This window comes from Aplidium turbinatum, chromosome 6 (genome assembly GCF_918807975.1).
Source record: "Aplidium turbinatum chromosome 6, kaAplTurb1.1, whole genome shotgun sequence".
Taxonomy (NCBI): domain Eukaryota; kingdom Metazoa; phylum Chordata; class Ascidiacea; order Aplousobranchia; family Polyclinidae; genus Aplidium; species Aplidium turbinatum.
Genome location: NC_137477.1, coordinates 20,337,701 through 20,355,141, shown reverse-complemented (window position 1 = coordinate 20,355,141; position 17,441 = coordinate 20,337,701). Strand labels below are relative to the sequence as shown.

Genomic DNA, 17,441 nt, shown 5'->3' with positions numbered 1-17,441 from the left:
GCTTGACAGGCTACCTTCACCATATCGAACATCCTGTGATGAAGGATACACATTTAGGTTTTCACAGAGCGACGTCACATTTTGTTGTCAATTAGACATTGTGACTTTCTTTTGGTTGTCATTTTGTTTAGACGGAACCAAGTTACTGATAAAGTTTTCCGTGCTGCTCCTCTAATGATGGGGTGGCTACTGACCATGCTCCACTTCGTTTTATTCATTCGGTACTTTGTGGTACGCCCAAGAAAGTGGTTTGCTCTGTGAACAAGTCACCTTATCTATCATTTATGAATACGGTATATGTAGACTGTAGTCATAACCTATTTGTTTTGCTGTTTTCTTGCAATAGGTTAAGCTCTGGTTGAATTCTCGTAAAATTCATGTTAAGACTGCGATTAAAGTAACATTTTGCACCCGCATGGTCATTGGTCAGCGTTGGTGAATTAGCATACAGGGTTTTCTTAACAATGAGTTTGCCAGCACTTGTTCTGCCAGCATACAACTTCGATCACAGAAGCGATCTCATGCCAGCCGGAGGGAAAGCACCCGGCGTCAGGATGACGTCAAGGAAGCCTCCATCACGTGATGCGATTCTTCGACCTCACAAGATGTCGCCCGCGAGAAGAGATGTTTGTACATACTGATGATCTTACTCTAGCGGCGCTATCTATTCACTGCTTGCAAACCAAACACAAATGTTCATACCAAACATTTTTGGTTTCCAAGTTCTGGTTTGGTGTTCATGTTTATAGCAGTGCACAAAATAGAACAGAGCTGCAACAAGCAAATCCAAATATATTTGGAACACGAAGCTGTACTGAAATGTTTTACTAGAGTCGCTGAACTGCATATGCTGAAACATGTGTTGATTATTTTCAAGGCCAATTTATAAAGATTTATTTGTGTTTTAGCGTGGCATACGCTACAAAACTACCATAGTATTCACAATGCCTTTTTGCAATTAGGAGTTGTATTGATTTTTCTTGGTGCGTTGTATTTATGTTTGAAATTTACATTGTTGTTCGTGTTCTGGTAAGTGTAAAGTTATAATAATAAATAAGTTTTTATATCCACTAAAAGATGCTTCGATGTCAATTGCAACTCTCTCACCAAATCAATAGTTCTAGATCGAAAGTTTTATAAAGTCACCTTTCATTATTAATGTAGCCTGTTTGCTACCTAACATAGACACTAGCCGATAATTCACGTCAGTATATTTAGAATTAGCTTTTTATTAATATATTCCAGTAGTTATAAGTTTATAACAAGTGGTGCAAGCGACTGCTGTTCGAACAACACATAACAAATCCTTGAGTAATATGGTAGGCTAATTGTTTTCGTTAAGGGGCTGTTCACATAGAATGTAGGTGGGGGTGGAGTGCTAAGTGCTTTTTTTGTCTTTTTGCTCTTTCACAAAAACATTCTATCTATGCCTTACGGTGGATTTAGAGGTAGTAATTAGTAGATTAATAATCATCTCAGGCAGATCAAACGATATCTTTAAACGTGATAACATAATGTTGCGCGACGTATCAACTAGTGAGGTCATTTCTAAAACCACTGCATTGGTATGACAGCCTAGACAGAAAAATCTGTTGTTTTTACATTGAATTAATGCAAAAAAACGGTTTTGCTGGCAGGGAGAGTGCTCTTTTTGCGGCTGAAATGTCTCGTTTATCGGTTTCGCTAAAATAGAACTTGGAACGAAATCTCTTTAGATAAGTGGGGGTAGATGTATTGTAGACGACATACTTTCAAAACAACTGGAAATATAATTTTTTAAGCACCGTGTAACAAGGTAGCACCGTAACTGTGCAAAATTACAAACGTAAAACTGTTAATAACATGCCAGACAACACATCAGTGAAATGAGATTAAAAACAAAACATGTACATTGTACAACACTAAAATTGAAGAATAGGTGTCTAACAGAGCAACAAGCTATCGAAAAGCAAATAATATTGTACCGTTACATTTACTGACTTCAACGCGAACATAATAAACGGTCGAGTGCAAAGTTAAGAGTTTTCAAGTGATACAGTCGCTAACACTGTTAATTAAATATATGTTATCGCGCAATATAAAGTAAATATCGCAGCCATTAAAAATAACGTTTGTCGTATCTTTGGCTGCAGCAAATGTGTAAACTTCTAACTTTATAAATAATAAAAAATGCAATATTAGTATAAAGTAACCGTAACGTCAAATGTAAACGTACTTTGCAACACATTTTACAAACCACTCTTTCGTACAACAGCGAAGAAGAAGGGGCCATGCAAGTATTTGACTCTTCTTGGTACTTATCGTGCTCCTGGCACTTGTTTGAGGACCTAAAATGTAGATTTGATAAGTAGATATCGAACACTGGTTAGTCATTCCAGCCAGGTATTATATTTTTGTTTTATCAACAATAGTTCTCAAGAATAGAAAGGGCTGAAAATATTTTCAGCTTTAACTGAAAAATCAGTGCAGGAACACGCAGATATGAATTGTCCTGACTAATGAGCTACTAGATTAAAACACTGGCTAACTCAATAACAGTTTTGTGAGTGCTGTCTACTTTTCCCTAGACGCTCGTGTTATCGATAGGTACGCCAATGTTGCCAGATAATAATTGAGTTTAAACAGGATAGTAAAAGGGAAAATTGCTCATCTCTGCCTAAGAACGAAATATATTAGGGTGTTTCATTTTTTCACCATTTTTGAAACTCAAAATGCCTGGGGTCCCATCTGGTGGTATTTGGGGTAAAAAGTTTACACCCCAAATTTTTTTCAATTATGACGTCATATTGAGTTGGTCCACGAGGTTTGAAATTTTTGGGCCTCACAATCTCGAAATTTGGCCGTATATCCAGAACCACTCGTCATAGATCGACAAAATTAGTGTCAAAGTACGCAGAAGGGTCGATTTCCTTTACATGATGTAGAGAATATTAAGGGCTATCTGCTTTAGAAAAAAAGTTATTTAAAAAAATCTGATTTTTGGTCTATTTTCTCGTGATGAACAAAGATCAGGTGATCAAGATAAAGTTTTTCTTTTTTTTTTCCACTCTTGGAAGCTGCTATTGCGTAATAGAAGTCCTTGTTCGTTTTGCAAGAGATGAAACGGTGATAATTGAAGGAACGTTCAACTTGTCAGTTGATGTTAAGGTTCAAGCACTTGGCTTGTCTAGTCTTACTATCTGGTTAAGCAACACCCCATCTTGCATTGCTCCAGGACCCTTCTTGGCGCCGTCCACAAAAGAAATAACATGGGGAAGATATATTTTGTTTATGTGGAACATGCTATCAAGGGTATGAATATCATGACCAACTTCATCATTAAAATAATTGACCAGTCGAGTATTGACTCCGGACTTTTTTTTCCTGTGTTGAGAGCAGTCGTATCAGCCATGACTGAATATACTTGAGATAGATGAACTCTGCAAGCCTCCTGGATGATAGTGTCAAAAATCAGTTCTGCAGTGACCGACACACTTTTGGGAAAAGATTTAACAGCAAGCACACTTTCGTGCTTCATGCGATTATCATCAACAAGTTGACCCAAGAAAACGTATCGATCTATTTTATCGACAACGCGCCCAAAATAACATAACTGCATGGCAGAAGCTGAGTTGAGAAGGTCTCACTTTGCATCATAGACTTTTCTCTTGTTCTTTTGTTATTGGCGGTATACTGTCGAAGGTGATGCAGCTATTTGATCTTTTCCAAGAACCGACCTCATAAGATCTGACTGCTGGCGTACCGAATTCATCCTACGATCAGCAGGTACACAACTTCTATCATTTATTGAAAAAGAATGTACTTTTTTGTACATTTTCCCCCAACAGCTGGTTTCAGAGGCTCGTATTCCTTATCATCTTCCCAATTCATATCCCTATCAGATTCGCTTTCGTTACGGTGTAAGTATCTAACTGCTTCATTTCTTTTTCTGTGTTTCGAACATAGTAGTGCCGATGCTTAACCAGATTGTATGCCGGAAGTGCTCGTTTGTCTTCACCGCTTGTTTCCCACCTCCTTTTATGATTTTCCCATTCCAAAGCCTTTTCTACATGGTTGACATCTATGCCACCGATAAACATTTTTCAATTTTTTTTCTGATGGTTCAAGAAAGCGATTTCTTTCTCCTGGACTCGGTTTTCGAGTTCACAGCTGCAAGAGAGTTTCTTTTGAAAAACAACCGGATTTTCGGAGATTGAACACTTGCATGCACATAATATCGAACAAGTTCTGTTACCATTCTTGATTAACCTCATTACCGGTACCTCTGTGTTTCATTTCCTTCTTTCTTGCTGTATTGTACTTCTCTATCACGTCTTTTAACTTCGCTTCAATTCTCTGTTTGCTAAGCACTGGAAGACCAGCTTTGTTCCATATGCCAACTGCATCTTTCAGCAGTTCATCTTTCGAATGGGGTATTTTCTTCAAACACTTTGGATTAGTTTCGGCTAGTACTTTCTTCCTCAAGTAAAAATAGTGACTGACTATATCTGAATTAAGGAGAAGCACATTTCTCTCCAATTCCTTGAAGTTTTGCATCGACTTACTAATACTTGACCTTTTGCCATAATGACACAGATTGATAAAAATCTAAAGCAGGCGAACAGCATACCTCTTCCTCAACGGTTAGGCCTACATTATAATAGTAATACCTTCAATTATTACCGTTTCATCTCTTGCAAAACGAACAAGGACTTTTATTACGCAATAGCAGCTTCCAAGAGTGAAAAAAAAACAGAAAAACTTTATCTTGATCACCTGATCTTTGTTCATCAGGAGCAAATAGACCGAAAATCAGATTTTTTTAAATAACTTTTTTTCTGAAGCAGATAGACCTTAATATTCTCTACATCAGGTATAGGAAACCGACCCTTCTGCGCACTTTGACACTAATTTTGTCGATCTATGACGAGTGGTTCTGGAGATACGGCCAAATTTCGAGATTTTGAGGCCCAAAAATTTCAAACCTCGTGGACCAACTCAATATGACGTCATAATTGAAAAAATTTGGGGTGTAAACTTTTTACCCCAAATACCACCAGATGGGACCCCAGGCATTTTGAATTTCAAAAATGGTGAAAAAATGAAACACTCTAATATATATTCCACAGAGTGTCACAAAAGTTGTACTTTTAACATTTCTAAGTAAAAGATGTCAAATTGCAATAACTTTCAGAAACTTTGACCTTAAACTAACATCTCCGAAAAAAAAAGTTTGGTGACTGGAACAAAACAACTCTCATCAAAACTTTACTTTCTAACTAAGGTATACCTTCGAAAGGTCAACTCCAGTGATAGCTTGCACTGCAGGAGGCATCTCCGCTAGTAGCTTGGTGACTTCTGATGTTGTCCTTCCATCTCCTCCTCCGAGCATAACTATTTCATCTACGCGGGACAAGGGAGCCGCAACCTCGGCAGCAAGCTACAAAAAAAAAGGTTGAATTTACTATCCACACTCGCTTTTATGACCACTGAGTTTCAGCACTTAGTAAAAGCTTTACCTTTGGCAACGACTCCAAGACTAGTGACATCAAGGCAGCGTCACCATATTGTTTATAGGCGGACGCTTTCTGCCTCATACTTTCCGCTTCAGCTTTGCCAATAGCTTCAATGGAGCTAGCCTCGGCGGATCCAACCAGTTTAATACGTTCAGCGTCTGCACGAGCGGCCTGCACGGTCTTCGTCCTTAAAACACGCCACAATTAGAGAAAGTGAAAAGTAAAGTTGTTGCATTAGGAATTAGGCTACCAACGAAAAGAAAGAATAAAGTGTGTAGAGCTATTTTGCAAGTTAATGTTAAAAGAAGCAACAATAGCAAATACACTAAAAAGAAATTATTTGAGCGTGCTGCGGTTTGGAATTGCAACCCTGACACACTATATGCCACTTAATTTTGGTAAAAATCGGGCATCTAACTTGTTCATGAAATAAATAACGGCTTGCTGCAATGGACGCAGGCGCCACCGCAAACGTTAAAAATCAATTATTCGTTAAATTATTAATGGAGTCAAAGCTGCAAAAGAAGATGATTGTTTTTGTAGTGGTTTTTATATAAATCTTTGTTGTGTCGTCATTGGCTTGTGTAAATTAATAACAACAAAATTATTGCATTACATATTAAATAGCACTAACTGTATTAAAAATAAACAGTCAGGAACAATCTTGTTTGAAAAACTTAGTCAATGTTGGAGTTTTTATCGTTAAATCAACTGAACATTTCAAACCACAATCTGAAGTTTTATGAAACTACTGCGAGTAAGCAGAAAAGCGCCATTCATACAGAAAGCACTATCGCTGCCTGGTATAAAACATAAGCATCGACAATAACCATGAGTAACTTACCGTTTCCCTTGAGCAAGAGTCTTGACTTTGTACGCCTCCGCTTCGGTGGGCTTCCTGACAGTGGCTTCCAGTTCGCGATCTTTGCGTTCAATCTCCTTTCCTTCCACATCGATCTGTTTCCGCCTCTGCACAACATCTATCTCAATCTCTTCACTTCGGATCTTCTGCTCCTCCTTTGCCGCTTGGAGTTTGTAAGCAAGTTCAGCTTGGGCGTTCTAGCAAATATTTTGATCACTGGTTAGTTAGTGTGTACAAGTGTGTGTAGAAACAATTCACTTTGTGAATGGGTGTAAGGCTGCAACAACATCACAAAGAAGTTTCTTCAAGGAAACAATGCGCTCACCGCAGTATTGACTTCTTTCTGATAGGCCGCCTGGTTCATTTTGAACTCACGCTCAGAATCGGCGACTTTTGTCTCAGAAGCGAACTTCACATCCATCAGTGCCTTGTCGCATCTTGCTTCCTGGAGAATGAATCAAATCCTCAGTCATCTCTACAATGTGGATAGGAAGAAAGTAAGTTTGAATTTGACGTTTTCAAGGATTCCTAGACGTTGAAGTGAGGTGGAAACGACATCAAAATATGATCTTTCAAGCTTTACAGCAGCCAGAGAACCTACCACGATCCCAGAATCCCTTTCGGCTTCAGCAACTCCAATGGCTGCGTCCTTCTTTACGATGGCGCTCTGTGCCCGACCAATTGAGCTGAGATAATCCACGTGGTCGACCACATCCTTAATAACAAAACTAAGAATCTCTATTCCCATCCTTCCAACATCCGGAGCTGCAACTTCCCGCACCAGGGAGGCAAAAGTTTCACGATCTTGGTAGATTTGTTCAACTGACAGCGTTCCTAAAATAACACACGAAAGAATTGGCGGATTAATAATAAAAATATCAAATTAGATGGAAAGTTAATTGTTGTCTGATCGCAGCTAATATTTGTCTTACAGCATGCAGAAATAACCTACGTACAGAAACCCTAACAGCCCGTTTCATAATCAAACTGACCATACGAAGCCCAAGACTAGAAAAATAAACATTAATCAGGCTTTAACAAACTTAGAATTGACACATCTCCAAAGTTCTCAAACACAGTTTTAAAAATAAGATAAATGTAATTTACTAAAGTAAAGAACTTTTGAAAGATTCTATTTTAAAGTGAAACAAGCTGTAGAAGTTTTTCAAACGTATTTCATACATTTGATCGTTTTCTGCTTTTGAGTTAAACACATCGTTGTCGCACTAGTACTACGTATAAAATATTTAAACATCTTTGTATTGCCTGCAGTCTGCAAGTCATACAGTAATTAGTATTTGTATTGATTCAATTGATCAATCTTTCCGTGATCGTAGCAACTCAAATAACTTTATGATCCGTTGATATGTACCTCTCATTAGCAAACGAAACCAAAACAACAACACAGCAATTAACATGACAACAAGAAACCAAATTTATAAACGTTTTGGTTGAACATATAACCCTAAGTCAAGCATTTGAAAAACCTCTCATGATAATATAAAATCAGATATCCAAACACTCCAGCAACAAACACAAAACTCACCTAAAATAGATCTGAGATGACCTTCAAGTGTTTGCAGAAGAATGGTTTCAATGTCTCTCACATTTTTGCCGAGAAACTGTTCACAAGCCGAGGCAAGAAGTTCCTTGTCTGTCATGACTTTGACCTACAAGACAAATTGCTACCATTCTTTGTTGCAGTGGCTTGCATGGCAAACTTTGGTAAAGCATATTTCATAAAAGTTCCGGTTGTTGAACGTTGTTGATGAAGTACAAATGTCGTTAGTCCTAACGACAGTAATACATATCGCTTACCAGAACGGTTACAATACATATCGCTTACCAGAACGGTTACAATACATATCGCTTACAAGAACGGCAGTAAAAATGCGAAATGGCCCGTTTCGGTGAGTCCGTTTCGACGGTGAGTCCGATTCGGTGAGTCCGATCCCTTAACGGGGGATTTTTTTAATTTTTTTTTTAAATTATCGGGTACCGTAGCCTAATTATCATTGCCGTTTTAGGGTTAGGGATTTGGGGTTAGGGTTAGAGGTTAGGAACTCATCGAATAGTAGCAGACCCGTAAAAATGTCACCTAAGTCGGCTGCAACTCAAACATTAAAACGAATACCATTGCAAATTGTTGTAATATTAAAAAATAAATAAACAAAGCATCTAGCTGCCAGGCACTATATAAATTTCCTGGAGAGATTAATTCATTAAATTTGTTTACCCTTTGTTGGCTTACTGCAAAATGACAAATATAAGCAAGACAAAAGCTATCATTCCAATTATGTGGATACTGGATAAGATATAATGCTAGGGTCATTCCATGTCAAGTGATCCAGAAAAATGGGATTTTGTAACACACCCTCTCAGATTTTAATGAAAATTCACACACTGATAAAACTTTTCTTTCTGATTTCAAAAAACTAATTCTTTTTTAAATCGGTCAACTAAAACAAAAGTTACGGCCACTTAAAGTTGACTGCTTTTTGTGATCGCTGAAGCGTAAAATCCATTTCGCTTTCACAAGTTTAACTATAGGAAGATATTTCTCAGCTCGTAAGAAATTGTACTGATTGATATTTTCAGGTATTGTAGGACATATACTTCTTAAGCCATATCACTCAAAACTAAAGCTCTTGACCATCACCTTTGACCTTTAACCTCATGTTTATTCGTAGCCCCAATTGTGCTCAATCATGCGGAACATAATTTTTGATCATAAATAACTCATGGTGCTCACTAGTTTCAATCACATGCAATGCATCATTTTAAAGGTATTTTCAAGGAGAATTGATCAGAAATAAAATTAATGGCTTATTGAGTATTTCACCTCACAAAGTGAAAACAAAAGCTTGTGTCTGAACATCAGTACTATTTTTAATTGCAAGTGTGCTATGCCAAGTTCCCCTGATGATGTTTTGTATATTTATAATTTAAAATAGGCTCATTAAATATTTAATTGAAGAAGGTTGTACCAAACAATGCAAAACCCCCCTCCACACCTCCAAGACACCCATTTGAATGCTCCAAGCTCCCAACTTCCCTGGACACAACCACCCTATGGACAAATCCCACAAAAGCGACCAAGCTTGTGGCTGTGTGGGGGAGGCCATGGCTTGACCACTAAACAACTTGGAATAGCTCCTCCTCAATGACTTTGAGGGAGAGGAGCCAACAACAAGATTGTGCCAAAAATTTATGTTTTTAAACTAATATGGGTCCTGCTACTTAAACATTTTAAGCTATAGATCCATCTGAGCAACAATGATAAATTCTAAATTCCAGAACAACATTTTGTCCCTTCGGGTACATACTTTTTCTTGACCTATTTTTCCACAACAAAACTAACACATCAAAAATACCATACAACAATACACTGAATAATAACATAAGAGTTCACAAATGGTTATCTAAGGGTTGGAATCGGGTAATTGGACATTGAAATAACAATTAAATATATATACAGATTAAGAAATATGGAAAGAGACTCAGTCAGAACATCTAGCAATAATGCAGGCATTATATATGAAGACACATACTGCACATATGCGATATGCATATATTATAAGTTGCATGTGTGCATACTGCATACATACACTACCTGCCATTGATGGTCCGCTATATACATACATATGATGTAACTGACTTGTTTGCTGAACTATACAGTATTTCGCTCTGATTATATCATTGAGCACTCTGAATCTACCGTATTGGCAATCATACCAGATATATTATATATTATATAATATTGTCATTGAGCACTCTGAATCTACCGTATTGGCAATCATACCAGATATATTATATATTATATAATATATATTATATAATATTTGACTGAATTATATATTATATAATATATACATCACAAAGTGAAACAGATCACATTTTTAGATTCATATTTTATTAAGTTCTCTACTGTTGGTTTCACCCTTAGGGGCTCATCAAAAGAAATGCTAAAAGAAGGAGAACTTAATTATATAAATATGAATCTATAATGTGATCGGATCCACTTTGTGATATTATGCTCTGACTCTGGTCATCGAGCACTCTCATATATTTGTTGAAGCAAGATTCACCATGGTATATATAATTATATATGTACAGCCGTGAATCTTGCTTATACACGTATATACTGACATACCACAAAATACCAAAGTACATATACCATAGTCTTTTAGTCTACCCCACACATATAAATCAAACAATGAAAATTAACAGATTATTCAGGCCTTGAAATATCCGGCGGTCATGACCTTCGGAATGACCTCAAATGTCTGCCGAAGCCGACTCATTGGTCAATCACAAATGACCGCTGCAAAATTCTTGACAAAAATAGAGCTAATGCAGCAAAAATATATTTTAAATTTGAATTGTTACAATTGTTTGTTTTACGCGAACAAATACGGAGCTGAAACAATAATAGTACAGGTAATTGCTTTAAAGATCACATTAGAGTGGCGTGGTTAACGAGCTGATGGCAAAAGTATTCATTTTTGCATCATTTCAATGCCTTGCAAATTGCAATGTTGCCTTGAAATAAAGTTGTCTGAACTTTTCGGCAGGATATGTATTCTAATTTTAACAATGAGGATTATTGCGTTACATTGATCGTTTGTTAAAAAGAAACGTCACAGAGAAGCAAATCTCAGCTGGGTTCCGCACGTGCTTAGGCGAATGTGGCGACCTCATTCACGCTTAACCTGCTCCAGTATACTTCAGGGTCGGTTAATTAAGCCATCAACCATTGCAGAGCTATTCTGTTGTAGAAATTCTACTTCTACAAACACGACCACACAATACTGTAGTACGATTTTGTGCAAAATGTACATGCAAAAAATATGTCCGGTTGAGATATTAAATGTCCGCTGAAAGGGCCAGTCCGGTAGGACATGCTTGACCGCCGGAAAAAAGTACAAATTTCGAGGCCTGCACACTGTACAAGTACAACCGTTCCTCAAGGCACGCACATTGTTTTTTATCAAACAACACATCTTGCCTCAACAAATATATGAGAGTGCTCGATGACCAGAGTCAGAGCATAATATCACAAAGTGGATCCGGGCGATCACATTATAGATTCATATTTATATAATTAAGTTCTATAGTTATAGTTAAACTTGTGAAAGCGAAATGGATTTTACGCTTCAGCGATCACAAAAAGCAGTCAACTTTAAGTGGCCGTAACTTTTGTTTTAGTTGACCGATTTAAAAAAAAATTAGTTTTTTGAAATCAGAAAGAAAAGTTTTATCAGTGTGTGAATTTTCATTAAAATCTGAGAGGGTGGGTTACATGGTCTGGATCACTTGACATGGAATGACCCGCTAACCAAAGTTAGTGAGTCAGTGTTATAAGGAGAGAATATGTTTCTTGTGGAAACAACTGGCAGTTTAATGCATAAAATCTAATTGAAACAGAATGGAAGTTGAGTAGTCAACATACCTGAGCTACCCCTGTAACTGTGAGAGGGACACCATGAGCAGTTTCAACACTTTGACATCGAGGATTTAATGTCATTACCTCCAGTGACAACCTACACAAAAAATGATGTTGGCTTAAGGGGAGTTGTATCATATGGCACTTAGATAGGCTACTACTATTAAGATGCTTAATGGCAAGCCAAAATAAGGGGACTCGAAGACTATATGTCGCTTCCTGTCGTCTGTTGTATCGCATCTGTGATCGCAGTGTACTGTACATTTTATCCCAATGGTTGCAAATAAAAACATGATTATTGTTATTATTACATGTCAAATTTGGTGGCATATGAAGACAGTGATAAGAAAATAGTGTCACATGATATTTCTAACAACTCCTTATAGAAATTTTCAGTACGGTATATATACCATAAAAGTCTTCCAGCAACGAATGGTAATAAAAATAATTTAAAAAAACATAGCAAAAAAGAGCAAACATTTACACTATCACACTCGACAAAGACCAATTATATTTTATAGTATTTCAACATGTTATCACAGTATGTTTGTGATGCATTAACTTTTTTCCAATATTGTAAAATTGCTAAATGCTTAAATTTACACGTTGGTTGAATCATTTGAAAAGCACATAATGTAATTTTTACTATTTATATTTGTTACACACTTTTGCTACTCTGTCACTTCAGCAAGTTATATTTAGCTTGCAGTATTTTTACCTTTGTACTTCAGAGACGCATGCCCAAGCCCATGACCAACCACCAATAACATACTTTTTGCCATCATTACCACAACAACCACCTGTAAATAAACAATCAAATAAGTTTTTCTCACAAAACAAGGTCATCTTATTTGTTGTGGAATGGCCCGTTTCGACGAGTCCGATTCGGCGAGTCCAATTCGGCTAGTCCGATTCGGCGAGTGCCCTATTCGGCGAGAGCCCTTTTCGGCTAGTTCCCTATTCAGCGATTTTTTGAATTTTATTTTTAAATTATCGGGTACCGTAGCTTAATTATCATTGCCGTTTTAGGGTTAGGGGTTAGAGGTTAGGGTTGGAGTTAGGGGGTTAAGGGTTAGGGGGTTAAGGGTTGGGGAGTTAAGGGTTAGGGGGTTAAGGATTAGGGGGTTATTTGAACGTTTAGCGACGTTAAAACGATGTGAATGCGGCAATGATAATTAGGCTACGGTACCCGATAATTTAAAAAAAAAATTCGAAAAATCGCCGAATAGGGAGCTCGCCGAAAAGGGCTCTCGCCGAATAGGGCACTCGCCGAATCGGACTAGCCGAATTGGACTCGCCGAATAGTAGCACACCCTATTTGTTGAGTGAAAACGCCATTTAAGTCAAATGGGGTAAAAAAATTTTTTTTTTCAGAAACGTTGTGCTAGATTTTTTAGCTTATCAAGTATGACCACTAAAGTTGGTCACAATATAGAAAGCATGTATCACGGTTTCTTTCTATCTCTTACCAGGAAAGAGACTTGGAAAGGTTCAATGACGTAGTTTAATGGGATAATACCGAAAGGCAGTCACTTAAATGTCGAATAGTTTTACTAGTGAAATGATCTAACTTCTTGAAGGACTTTAACGAACGGCTTCTCAAATAGCTCTAATTTCGAACACAATTTATATCAGCACCAATTCTCATCTACTTGTATTCAATTACTTCAACTTTTAAGCAAAAATAATCTCTGCACCTATTACCAATCCACAACTCATGACACAACTCTCACATACAACTCATAATAATAATATCCATCAATTTACACCACTATTTATAGCAGGTTGTTTGGTCTAGTAACTTCGAGAAGGTTACGTAATGTTACATCATAAGAACTCATTGTTCTGTCACGTTGCACTACATGTAAACAACCAAGTTAAAGAAGCTTCTAGATCTGCACGTAGCAGCAGAATGATCTAGAAAATACGTTACATAATAAAGATTTTGCAATCAAGATCTACTGGTAAACAACTAAACATCCTTATGACGTCATGACAAACGACATTTGGCAATCGTGGAAAACAAAAGAACATTCCAGGTTTGTTCGGAATAAATGTTCTGGAAATACATTACATAATAGAGATGTCGCAATCAAAGGTTACTACAGGACAATAACCGATGCAGGCCTCGAAATTCGTTTTTGTTGACGGCGGACAAACGTGACCGGTCTGAGCACCTATCTCGGCGGACAAATTAAGTCTCACGGCGGACACACCAGTTTTAGCGTCGATCGTCATGCTTAATCACTTTATCTTGACAATCCTTCGCCATTTGAGAACTATAGCTAAGGATTAGAAGGCTTTTTAAAACTTCAGCGAAGTCACTGACTCTGAAAAGCTTTCATCAGACCAACGACGTGTGCTTGAAGAGTCAAAGCGCCGTGCAGCTGCTTAATACGTCGCATAACTGATTAACTTCCACCGAACGAGGTCGTGTGGCTTCTTGCGTCACAATGCTCTGGGCACGAGTCGAAAAACTTCTACACTGAAACGCTACTATTTTCTGTTGTGCAAAGTTTGATTAGGCTTTTTTCTTTAGGTTTATTTCTGCGCGTCATGTGAGCAAAAGTGAATTTTCCCTGGGCCTTTCTTTCTTACTGTAATACCAAAACTAAACAAATTTTGCTGCACCTTGCTGTAATAGCCTACTCGTATAATCTAATTTTATAACCAACCTTGCCTTATCAATATTACTCGGAGATCAAAGCCAGACATTGTGACGTAAGACTTGAACTAAGTTGCGCGTGATAAGTGTAGAAGTACCGGGACTCCCATCGATTCTTAGCGAAAAGTTCACCTTTGCTACGCTGATTCAATGTCATCAATCGTTGAAGCAACGTAAATGTCGAAAGTTTTCCTGCTTGAATGGAAGCTAAGGGATACAGTATTTACCTTTTCTAGATGCGCGCTAGAATGCACCGGATACTATATATTTGCAACAATTGTTCGTGCTATGCAATGACGATTTCTATCGATATTTCTCGGCGGACAAATATGACCGATCTAGATGGTACTTCCCGCGGACATCACATGCTGTGACGGCGGACATGACCGCCGTGAATTTCGAGGCCTGCGATGATAACCTATAGCATAAAAATTTTACAATCAAAACAGCACGTTCGGTCAAGATAAAAAGCAGCCCGTCGCGAGACCTCGCACATTGATTGTGACAGCATGTATGTCTATTATCCCACAACGAATTTTTTTAACTCCATTAACTGGTTTTAAAATTATGCACAAAATAACTTAATTTTTTTTACCCCAGTTGTGGGGTAAAAAAAATTTCATGGGGTAAAAAAACACTTGTTAGTATAGCAGCTTTTCTTTATTATCATAATTTATTGATTTCATATGTTTTGCTATTGATTTCATATGTAGTGTAAATGATTCTCATCCAGAGAAAAGAAGCTTTGTGTAACTCATATATCAAGGACTGTGAGAGATGCTGAACCCATAGTCGAAAACGATGGGATGGGCCATGATGATAATGTAAACGATTTTGCACCTAATTTTTGCATGCACTTTTGATTGAAATACACATTGTGAAATCGCAAAGTCTCGTTTCTATAATAAATACAGTCAGCAAGACAAAATATTGTGTCTAGTATACTTGTGCACACCATCCTGAATTTTAACTGCAGCTCTGGTTTAAACGTGCGGGCGGGCGATTAAATTTCGCGGATTGTGAATTCCAAAAATCAATCAGCAGTTTGTGAATGAACATACAACTAAAAAACAACAGACAGGAAATCAAACAAGTTCAGTTTGTTTTGTATATGTAGGATTGTATGTGTTAGGCACAACCAATCGATGGATCACTCTGTGCTCTCAATCTGCGCTATTGATTGACTAACCCGCAACACTAATCTTAACTTCGGACCCCCAATTCCAACTACATCAACTGATCGTGCATAACACATGCAATATGCAATGCATATTATGCATACATTGGCACTGATGCATCCAGAAGTTTGTCTTTGTATGTTTTGGTAATATACTGCTTGGCAGTTGATGTAACACCAATACCAAACCAAAACATTCCATAAAATGCACTGTTTTTTTTCACCCCAAATCAACGAAATTTATTGGGGTAAAAAACACCTCAATAATAATCTATACAAACATTTGGAGGCCCCAGTCTTTGTTGCATCAAGTAGCCTCACAACATTAGTACTCACAATATAACATTTAAACATTCATACTACGTACCACTAAAACTGAGCAAAAACCTTTAATAAATTCCTTCGAACCTTTTTTGCACCCTTTGCTGGCCATATTTACTCTATTTAGCATATCTGTTCTTTGTCAAATCCAATACTTTTCCTCTACGGTACCCCTCAAAGTATTCACCAAAGATCACTTAAACAGAAACTAAAAAAGTTAAATGAATATCTACTCATTTTAGATGTAAAATGGAAAGTGTTTTTTTACCCCAATACCCCCACTGTTTTTTTGGGTTTGCTACTATTCGGTGAGTCCGATTCGGTGAGTCCGATTCGGTGAGTCCGATTCGGTGAGAGCCTGTTTCGGAAAGTTCCCTATTCGGTGATTTTTTGAAATTTTTTTTGAAAATTATTGGTACCGTAGCCTAATTAATATTGCCGCTTTTACATCGTTTTAACGTCGCTAAACGTTGAAATAAGACCCTAACCCTTAACTTCTAACCCTTAACTCCTACCCCTAACTCTAAAACGGCAATGATAATTAAGCTACGGTACCCGATAATTTTAAAAAAAATCACCAAATAGGGCTCTCACCGAAAAAGGCTCTCGCCGAATAGGGAACTCACCAAATCGGACTCACCGAAACAAGCCATTCCGTTTTTTTTAACCCACTTGACTATACAAGTTTTGTTACTGAAAGGAAGCAAAAAAACCTGGAATGGTAAAAAACGATATTTTTCTTCCGTTACATTAACACAAAAACCAAGTTAAAAGTTTTAGTTAAATAAATTGTGCCATATATAACCTTTTACACTAAAATATGCTTGTAAAGATAGACTAATAGTAGTTTCTATTTAACGTACCAGAAACCACTAAAGCTTCATTTGGTCCAACAGTATGACAATTTCCCATGACAACACGTACTTCAAAGTATATTAAACTTTTAAATTGCTACACCTGTCACCTACTATATATTAATCTGATGCAAAAACACAATATAACTTGTATGTATGTAAGGTTATGATTGGAGAATGGAGATCATAGATTTTCACTAACAAGTAAACAATCGTAGCATTTAAAGCAAGCTTGTATCAGTGTATGAAGTACAGTTATGCTAAAGTCTACTCAGTTTTTAGGACAGTTCAAAATGAAATAGTTTTGAAATATGTTGTTTTGAAGCAAAATTACTGATACAAAAATCTAACAAAACAAAAAGATCTGAAAATTGATATTCAAAGATTAGAAGATATTGCACTGTGTATTTGAAAGATTACTACGGTACCTGGTCTACCCAATGCTCATTTGCGTTCCTTGTTATTATCATTCTGGCACAGCTTTTAATATCTACCACAAAACAATGAAAGGGGCTATGTAGGCTATGCACTGCAATCATAGGCGCCGGGTTTTGAAAATTGCCGGGGGGGGGGCAAATTTTCTAGCCGACTGATTGCTTACATTCAAAATGCTGGTGTTTG

The 17,441-nt window shown here is 37.3% G+C and overlaps 2 protein-coding genes across 2 annotated transcripts in view; one reads left to right on the top strand and one right to left on the bottom strand.

Moving 5' to 3' along the window:
• Positions 1 to 1,070, top strand: part of LOC145771589 (sperm-associated antigen 17-like) — a 48,952-nt gene extending 47,882 nt beyond the window's left edge. Inside the window, exon 42 of the mRNA XM_082583295.1 lies at positions 481 to 1,070. Within this exon, the coding sequence (XP_082439421.1) occupies positions 481 to 641 (161 nt within the window). The 3' untranslated portion in view covers positions 642 to 1,070. The remainder of the gene's footprint in view (positions 1 to 480) is intronic.
• Positions 1,070 to 16,946, bottom strand: LOC145771590 (flotillin-2-like). Its single transcript, XM_082583296.1, has 10 exons — positions 16,830 to 16,946; positions 12,522 to 12,603; positions 11,810 to 11,900; positions 7,904 to 8,027; positions 6,959 to 7,191; positions 6,683 to 6,802; positions 6,340 to 6,554; positions 5,499 to 5,682; positions 5,270 to 5,419; positions 1,070 to 2,327 (listed from the first exon to the last, which is right to left on the bottom strand). Exons 1-10 carry the CDS (start codon positions 16,876 to 16,878, stop codon positions 2,298 to 2,300), a joined length of 1,278 nt encoding a protein of 425 aa, XP_082439422.1. The 5' UTR covers positions 16,879 to 16,946; the 3' UTR covers positions 1,070 to 2,297.
• Between the last annotated feature and the right edge of the window lie 495 nt (positions 16,947 to 17,441).